Source organism: Scomber japonicus, chromosome 10, assembly GCF_027409825.1.
Source record: "Scomber japonicus isolate fScoJap1 chromosome 10, fScoJap1.pri, whole genome shotgun sequence".
Classification (NCBI taxonomy): Eukaryota; Metazoa; Chordata; class Actinopteri; order Scombriformes; family Scombridae; genus Scomber; species Scomber japonicus.
Window position 1 is genome coordinate 13,470,383 of NC_070587.1, and position 9,468 is coordinate 13,479,850.

At 42.9% G+C, this 9,468-nt stretch overlaps 1 protein-coding gene across 1 annotated transcript in view; it reads left to right on the plus strand.

Annotated features, from left to right (window-relative positions):
• kirrel3l (kirre like nephrin family adhesion molecule 3, like) overlaps nucleotides 1-7,712 on the plus strand; it is a 33,890-nt gene extending 26,178 nt beyond the window's left edge. The window contains exons 5-15 of the mRNA XM_053327516.1: nucleotides 287-437; nucleotides 683-788; nucleotides 1,111-1,259; nucleotides 1,371-1,498; nucleotides 2,672-2,798; nucleotides 2,975-3,075; nucleotides 3,883-4,081; nucleotides 4,875-4,994; nucleotides 5,132-5,241; nucleotides 5,404-5,493; nucleotides 5,604-7,712. Coding sequence (XP_053183491.1) covers nucleotides 287-437; nucleotides 683-788; nucleotides 1,111-1,259; nucleotides 1,371-1,498; nucleotides 2,672-2,798; nucleotides 2,975-3,075; nucleotides 3,883-4,081; nucleotides 4,875-4,994; nucleotides 5,132-5,241; nucleotides 5,404-5,493; nucleotides 5,604-6,095 — 1,773 coding nt within the window. The 3' untranslated portion in view covers nucleotides 6,096-7,712. The remainder of the gene's footprint in view (nucleotides 1-286; nucleotides 438-682; nucleotides 789-1,110; nucleotides 1,260-1,370; nucleotides 1,499-2,671; nucleotides 2,799-2,974; nucleotides 3,076-3,882; nucleotides 4,082-4,874; nucleotides 4,995-5,131; nucleotides 5,242-5,403; nucleotides 5,494-5,603) is intronic.
• Nucleotides 7,713-9,468: the final 1,756 nt, after the last annotated feature.

Here is a 9,468-nt window from a genome sequence, read left to right on the forward strand (position 1 = left end):
AAATGTGGGAACAGCACAATATCCCCTGCTGCATCATAAAATATATGATTTAACTCCCATGCCAAAGAACAGGATGGCAATTTTAATGCCTCAGACATGAGAAATAAGACTTGCTGGGTGTCATAGAGATATTCCTAAGTGGTGCCCGCAGAAATGGCAAGAGACTTGCTGGCGCCATTCTGAGCAGATTTTTTTTACACAATGGAGTCTCTTTCTTAAAATATAGCATGTAAACTGTCACTTGGACTTGGCAACATCTAACAGTTAGTTACTCTGAACTCTACAGACACTGATGGAGGATGGGAAGAGAGAGACAGCTGTCAGTATGCTTCCAATCGTCCCAGAGGACAGCGACTCTGGACGCACCTACACCTGCAGAGTTCTTAACCCAGCTGCCCCTGCTGGACGACAGACATCCATCACTATCAATGTCCAGCGTGAGTCTCCCAACATCAGCTTGTCACTAAAGACCACCAAAATACCTAAAAGTAGTGTAGTATAGTGTAACTATATACAGTTGTAAAGCACATTAAAATTTGCCTATAATTGTGTTGGAATGTTAGTAGTATATTGCTAAATCCACTCCTATTTTAAGTCCATTGGTGGAATTTAAGAGTTTTAGTTGAATGAATAGTGTGCGTAATTATATTCATATAAGTAACCATGTTTTTCCTTCTCACAGACCCTCCTTCAGTAACTCTGTCAGTCCAGCCTCAGACTGTAACTGAGGGTGCCAAGGTTCTCTTCATCTGCTCTGCTTCAGCCCACCCAGAAATCACTGGATACAGGTATCCATCCTTAGTTTTAATATCAATTGTTTACTTTGTTCTTGCTTCCCTGCACAGAGAGCCAGTGCACATTAATGTCTATTATTGTGATACAGTGCAATCATATTCCAAAATAGGATATGCTGCAAATAAGCCCAAGAAAAGCTGCACTAGGATGTCAAGTGTTTAGTAGATTCATCGGGTTAAATGGGCTGCTTGACTGGCAATGTTTGATTGTGATTGGCACAAGCCATGAATCAGCTAATAGCCACTATGATACGCATGGCTAAGTACCTTCACTGAACTAATGCAACTGTATAATGTGATTATTAATCTGTCCAAGGTGGTCCAAAGGAGGAGTTCCCATCTCTGAAGCAAATGGGGACAGCCTTGAGGTGACGGTGGACTACTCCTACTTCACAGACCCCGTCTCCTGTGAGGTGTCCAACTCTGTGGGCACCACTAATGTCAGCACACTGGTTGATGTCCAATGTAAGTTTAACTGTGGGAAAACTCTGTATTTCGAGAATTCCTAGCGGTATGTGTTATTCTAGAAACAGTGTCTATTGATTTTAATTGGCTTTCTATGTCTCTCCACCCTAGTTGGCCCCAGACTGCTGTCAGAGCCTAAGCCAATGACAGTGGATAGTGGGATGGATGCTGCTTTTACTTGCGCATGGACTGGAAACCCTCCTTTGACCCTGGCCTGGACCAAGCAGGGCTCGAGCGTGGTAAGGCAACAAACACTATGCACTGCTTTATCTTGGTGATAAAGCTTTAGCATGTCCTCTCAACATCATCCCTCCAGGGAAAAACATTCACACATGGCCTTGAGGCACGAATCCTTCACACTTTTACCCCACACATTCTTTTTCAGGTGTAATCTTCAATACCTGCTCTCACCATGCTCCCTGAGGGCTAAAGCCTCTGGCAGAAAACTGTCTGTCCACTGACAAATTCAGGCAGCATCATCAGGGCACATGCCATGCTGTCATAACTCAATCAATCGATCAATCAGTCAATCACTCAGTCAACTAGTCAACTACAGCAGGGTTCGATCTAACACAGACTTACAACATCTACAGCAGCACTAAAAAAAAGCCCAACTGTACTTGAATATCCATTTCCTTAAAGTCAGTTTCATAGGTGGAACAAATTGGGACATTTCCACCTTCACATAACACCGTCCTGGTAAAAGTCTTTCAGCACCCACCATTAGTGGGGACATCCCACAGGAGCTTCTCTCCTGGCAACTAATATAATTTCTGAGGTGATGCTAGAGAAAGCACCCCCAGTAAAGAATGCTGCGGGTTTGGCATAAGCAATGCTGTTATCTCAAAGAGTGAACGCTTTCAGTCCCTGTGAGGGTAAAGCGTAGGCATTTCCTCCACTGCCACTGTCCCTCACACAGCCACGAGTAATGGATTAATTGGGTTACTCCATAAGTGTGTTGAAATAAAAAAATTGGGTGGGGGGGAGGGTGGGTGGGAAGGGAGGGAGTGAGGAGGATGGAGCAGGGGTAAATGGATTAATCACAGCTTGATGGAATGACAGGATCAATGAGCTAAGGAGTGAGTGAGTATAGCAGCTCCAAAGGCTAAGGCCCACTCACACCATAGTGTGCTCTGTTCTGTCCCCACTGTTTAATTACAACAATCTCCCCAGCAGCACGGTCACTCAGCGGTGGCTGGAGTGTTTAATGCTGTGATTAAAGCTCTTCACAATGAAATTAAACTCAAACCACCAGCATTTGTTACAATGGCCAGTCCACCTCTGTGCTGCCTCCACAATGAGTGGGCCCCTGATAAAGGTCCCGCAGTCTCCTTTTGTCTGCCTCCTCTCCACATCACCTCACTCTTTCTTGCTCTAACACACTTCTCACTTGTCTCTCTGGTTCTCAATAGGTGCTCAGTAATGGTAACACCTTGCAGCTTAAGGCTGTTACCCAGGAGGATGCTGGAACATACACTTGCAAGGCCATTGTGCCACGGATTGGAGTTGGAGAAAGGGACGTCACTCTTACTGTAAATGGTGAGTGCCTTCCTTTTGGAGGTTGTATGCTTGATTGATTTTGCTTGGTAGATTGATTTGTTCAATAAGTATCAAATCTATATTGTGACAATTTAGTAATGCTCAATATTTTCAAATTCTGATTTTCTTTTTTTTTTATTTCTTGCTTTCCTGTTTTTCATTCTTCCTCACACCAGGCCCACCTATCATCACAGCAGACGCCACACAGCATGCTGTCAAGCACTCCAAGGGCAAGCTGGAGTGCCGGGTGGGAAGCAGTCCTCCACCTGATAATATTGTAAGTGAGCCTCTTGTTTTAGCTTATGTTTGGGAGCTTACATGCACTGTGTTCCTCCTTGCCACACCCACATGAGAGGGACCTCTCAGTGTGGTTTTACCCCTGACCGCACCTTCACACCTTTGCACCAGCACATCTCCACTTCACTTGCTAAAAGATACATGCATACGTGCATACACACACACACACACACACACACACACACACACACACACACACACACACACACACACACACACACACACACACACACACACACACACACACACACACACACACACACACACACACACACATATTCATAGCTGTTATTGCACATTGACTGGAGAGATTGTAGAGTTGGGAGAACTGTGGGAGACTGGCTTTGTGCAGGTTACAGCCAAACTGCATTCAATTAGCGGCCCAAGAGGCGTCACTCAGCTGACCCTGATGAACTGCTGCTCGTACGTCAGACTGAGAGAAGATAATTAGGGTGTGAGGAGGAGTGAGAGACAGGTACCCTGCTGGCCCTGCGCTAGAGACAGTAGAGGAGCCTTATTTCATAGTGCACCTACCTAACCCTCCTTAGGCTTCACCTGCAGGGCAGACGTAGGAAGCAGCTTAAACATGAGCCTGTGAGCTATGTCAGCCTCAGAGCACCCTAAAGGTCGACTTCGAGAAAGCTGAACAGAGAGAGAAACCAGTGTTCAGTCAGTGGCTGGCAGGGATCTAAGGATAAACAGCCATTCTGCTTTGCTCGCCAATGAGGGATTTTTCATAGTAATGTGTCTTACTCCCTGTTGTCTATGCTCTTGCTCCTCTTCATAGGTGTGGACCTTTGGAGACATGAGTCTGTCGTCTGGTTCTTCCGGCCGTTACTCAGTGCAGACAGTAACCAGCGACCATGGAGTTGTGTCTTCTCTGGTGCTGTCTGAGACTCTTGCACAGGATTTCCAGATGCGCTACAACTGCACTGCTTGGAACCGCTTCGGCACTGGCACCGCCTTGGTCACACTGAAGGAGCAAGGTACAAACTGACAGCAGTAATAATCCCCACCAGAGCCCTCTAAACAATTTATAGTGATGCTCTCAATCTTATTACGAAGAGGAACAGATTAGCTGAAAGCAGTGCTACTGTAGTGCGCTTATCTTAAATACTCCTCTAATCGATATGATTTAATCTGCAGATGTTCCTTAAATTAATATGTTTGCCCCATAACATAGATATGGATGGGAGATATAAATCAATGAGAGGAAGCCACTTGTGTTTGTGGTTGGGCTCATAAGGTCTATCACTGTTTCAGAGCTGCAGCCCCTTTAGGTGATCTTAAAATTTGACACTACTACTACCGCACTGGTGCTAGTGTAAGGCTTTGTTACAGCAGACACCAAAAATAAGGTCCTCGCCAGTAATTTACATCAACGTGGCAGAGTGGGGTCTCCAGAGAAATGGGCAGCGGTATCTCCTAGAATCTCTAATTAGATTACTGTCTATTGCTTCATTGCATGTCAGGCCTTGTTACCCTTCTTTCAGAGAGATTAGAGACAATAGGCAGGCTGTGGGATGCCGGATTGCCCGCATGAGCATATGCTAACTGTGAGCAGGCCAGGGTTTACTGCAGATGAATTTTTATAGACGATGATGTTTCTTGGATTAGCAAGACAAATTAATGGATCTTTCTTTGTTCTGCTCTGATCTGCATGTTCTTGACACTGACAGTTATGCTCTACCATCTCTCATTTCAACCCCTCCTCCTTTGACAACCACCTACCCCCACCCCTTGTGCTACACTTTTCTTCTATTACTGTTGTTGTCACAGAAGCCCTGCCTATGTTGATAATTGTTGGCGGAGCAGTCGGTGGAGGCTGTGTGCTGCTTATCTGTGTCATTACTTTGGTCTCACTCTGCTGCAGGCACACAGGAAAAGGTGAGCTCAATGGTTAGTATTGGCAAGAGGGTCAACAGCCACTTTTTTAAATTAAGCACACAGACGTCTTTCTTCATTGCAAGCTGAAAATCTAAGCATTTTGGTGTTAATTTTGTGTTAAGTAAAACACTACTTCTTTTCAATCTTAGGTAAGAGGTGCACCCGCCTGTCCAAGAGTGACATCAGGGTTCAGATTGTTCACAGTGATCACAATGCTACACATGGAAATGATGATGAGGAGGATGTCAAAGAGCCCATGGTAAATACTTTTGTCTTATCTGTACGCCAGATACCTCTGTTAATGGGTAGAGTTAGTTCACATTAATAATGTAATGTGATGCTGAGACCTTGTTTTGTACTTATTCCGAGTGAGGTCTTATTCATCCAAGTAATTCTTCAAAAATGCTTTGTCTTCCCTCAGGCTCCAAACAGCAGCGAGTCTCCAGGGACATCTCGCACAGAACACAGCGACCTCCTGGAAGAGGAGGAGGATGAAAGATCGGACATCAAGGTAAAACTGAAAATACTCCTTTGAAAAAACACACAAAATAGCAAGTATGCATTATTTTCATCTACAATTCCAGTTACTGAACTAAGCAAAATATTCATGATGTATCCTAGGACCCCACCAATGGCTACTACAATGTCCGTGGCCATGAAGACCGCCATATCCGCAGCAGTGGATTCTCCGAATATGTGCCCAACTCACGGCCAGTCTACACACCATCGCAGCTGCCCTCGCCCAGCCCTGTGTATGGTCAGCATGGCACCCAACCACGTATCTACGAGTTCTCCCATCGATATGCAACCACCACAGTGACCCAATCCTCATATGAACAGCAGCAAGCTGCTCAGCAGCAGCCAGCACAGTCAGTCAACATTTATCCCACTGACCCCCTCTACAGTGGTTCTGCTTACCTGCCTGCTACCTACAGCCGCGCCTTCACCAGCTATGTTAAGCCTGCCTCTTATGAGAAGGTGGATGCGTATGACCAATCGGACCAGGCCAGCAAGGTGTCCAGCTCATCCCGCTTCTCTTATGCCTCCTCACAAGTGTCCTCCCAGCAGTCTGACTATGGCCGGCCCTCACAGCGCATGCAGACTCATGTCTGATTGGACAAAATTATTGGAGAAAAGACGAATAAGGGAGCAGTGAGTAGATAACCATTGTCACCTCCACATACATGTGTGGCTGGACTAACATGAACAGAGACTTTCTTTACTTGGACGGTCCTTCAAGGGCATGTTTGGACAGTATTTGGAGGGAGTCATGTGATTTAGGTTATGGGATAACCAACCTTTGTTGTGGCGAATGGCAGGAAAATGCTAACTGTAGAGCTCCTGAGCTGGAGAATTGAGCTGATTTTGATGTTCAAGTCAAACTTATAGTTACAGTGTGATACCTCACCAGGTTGTCTCTCCATGATGACCACCCAAACCTGTGGAGATATTCTGACAGTGCAAGGGCCAACTAGAAAACAATTCAAATGTATCTCCTGAATTTGGGTGGCCAAAACGACTGGGGCATTCCAGAGTTTACTTTGTGTCAACACTAAATTTCAAACATGACCTCAAAAATACATTGAAAGAAGATATTACAAGCTAAGACACATTTGAGGAAAAAAAACGATGTGAACAACATATTATCGTCTGTCATTTGGTGTTTTGTTGGCATGCGAAAGGAATTCTAAGCACATTTGTGTCTCTATCATCAACAAAAGACTGAGCTATCCACAGAGACAGACATACACTATTCTGCACAACAGGCTAGCTGTAGGCTACTGTATGAAGAGTTGAATCAGCGGTGGAATACTTTATGCCTGAGCTGTATTCCTGTAGCTTGATCTGATAACAGCCCTAACATGTTGGACTTAGCAGTGTTGCTTACCAGTGGATAAAAGAAGATATGAAGAGAATGTGTATTTTAGCCTTCATTTAATGGAAGACTATATGTTAACTGTGTTTTGTACAAAGATGGACAAGGAAAGGCCATTAAAACCCAAAGATGGTGATAATTGTATAGGGTAAAGGGGGGGCGGAGGTGGAGACTGAAGACTGCGTTCCTACCCCTGGTACTGTTCTCTACTGTGTTTACTGATTGTGAAATGAAGAGTAGGATATTACCAGAACAATCAATTGTGGTGGTTTGGAAAATGGTGGCAATCTTGAACTTGAAATAAACTTGAATGCAACGTCAACTTTAGCAGGCTCAGGTGGGGTAAAGACATGAAAGGCTAAGGCTAAGTTGGACAATACGCTCTCAAGTTTTGCAACTCAATCAAATTGTCTCAATATGTTTACAAGAAACAGTACTACCCTGAAACACTAAATATCTGTACAAATGGCTGAGCCCATACTTTCTCTCTGTTGCATGCAAATGATGTGTCTAGTGAAACTCTTCAGCGTTTATATTCATGTCCATTTCATGTTTGAGACATTGGTTTCTGCACCTGGCCCAGTTGCATTCCATTTCCTGGATGTTTCAGTATGGACGCCTGTACTGCCATTTGTCTAAAAAGCTGTTTCCAGGCAGCCTGATGAGAGAACAAATGACCCTTAAAGTGAGGAAGCAAACATCATCGCTTGTCTTTATTTTTATATTTTATATAAGCCTTAATGTACAGCGTGTAAGCTGCTCTATTGTAAAGTATCTTTATATACATATGTATCTATCTTGGTTATTTGGATCCACAGATTTTCTTCTCTAAGTTGTTCATCAATCACTGAATGCTTTTTTGGAACACAACTAATTGCCATTTGTTTGTTCATTCTTTTAATAATGTATTAAGAATTTTATTTGCTAAAAATGAGCTATCGTACCTTTGTACACATATTTATATTTAAATAAAACCATTTCCGATAAAAAAAAACTGGCTGATGTGAATCCTGAGAGTTAATCAGCCCTTTGAGCAGTTTCATTGGGCATGGGGAGCAACGACAAACAAAGCTTCCCATGTAGCAACAATGATGAATACATAAATTAGCAGCACTGTCTATGTTGATTTTCCTATTCCCACAGTGGTGCGCTGCTTTTAATGAAGACAGATGAGATCGTAGAACCCCCACTGTATGCGTATCCACCTCCCAGAGCCGACATGCCGATCTTGAAGGGTAATAAGATAGAGCTGTGACAAAGGTAGGCATTATTTGACAATATGAGTTAATCTTGTCACCTCTGTTCCCCAGGTAGGCACGTTGCTCACGACGGGGAGGAGAGGTACATGCTCATTACAATTCTACTGTGAGAAGGGACAAGGTCTCATAAGGCATACATTTGTTATGCTCCGCATAAAACAAGATGAGATCCAGTCAAAGACAAATAAAACAGGTAATGTAATTAGGTACTGAGGAATCAGTTAAAAGATGTTTATTACCAAGACTCTTTCATATAAAAACATACATAAAAACAAACAATGGATAGGGTATAGTGTGTCAGTAATCCAAATCACAGTCACAGTGTACAATACTCATGAAATCATCTTAAAGGTTGGCCTATACTTTCTGGAAAAATTACACATTTAGACTTGCGATGTTAACCTGTAATAAATAAAACTAATCAATAAAAAAGGTCCACTGAGCAACACCCTCATTAAACTTTTCGTCTTATTTTTTCCCCTTGCGATAAATAATACTTATTCAAATCTTTGGTTTACTTATCTGGGATTTAACATTTCCAGGATAAGTCAGAGATGAAGTCAAAAGGTGTAAAAGAAGCCATCTAGTCAAATCTTTGATTAAAAAGGTGATTGAGCTGGTCATGGCTGAAGAGAAGACACTTTGATTTGCTTCAGTGTATAGCTGACCCCAATCACCCTGACTTAACGGGAGACCTGTGCAATAGCCAACTAGATCTTAGCTCTCCTTCGTCCTCCACCGCACTTCTGAATATATTTTGGCAAATCATTCACAGACCTGGCAATACCAGTAAGCATCTGTAAATATAAAACAGAAAAACTCAAAACCCGTGTTAAGATCAACAATAACTTAAAACAACTTAAGAATCCCTATGGTCTTAGATCAGCATTCTTTAAGGATCATGCTGCTGTTTTTGCTGTTTTTTTTGCCCACAAACTACAAGTCTGGTATAATTAACATCACTGCTGGCGATTTTCCAAAGCAAACCATGGGCTTTTAGATTGATTGATGCATTTTATACCTTACAGACAGCTACAGCTTTTCATTCATTACATTTTAATATGAAAATGCCCTTTCAGAGATTTAAGCAATTTTGTTTTTTTTGTCAAACTTGCATTATCATCACATGGTAATGCAGTTGTCTCTGCCAGTTGAAATTTATAACTTACTGATAAAAAGTGAAACTAATGGCTACCTAGTGGAAACTATGCTAAGCTTTGGAAAATAATCAGCAGTAATGTCTGAGTGTCTTGTAGCAAACAGGCTAAAAATAACATTATCCTTTAAGATTCTTGATACGTAAAACTCCCAATTTAAAGCTATCTACAGCATGAGCCACTGGCCAAGTGCA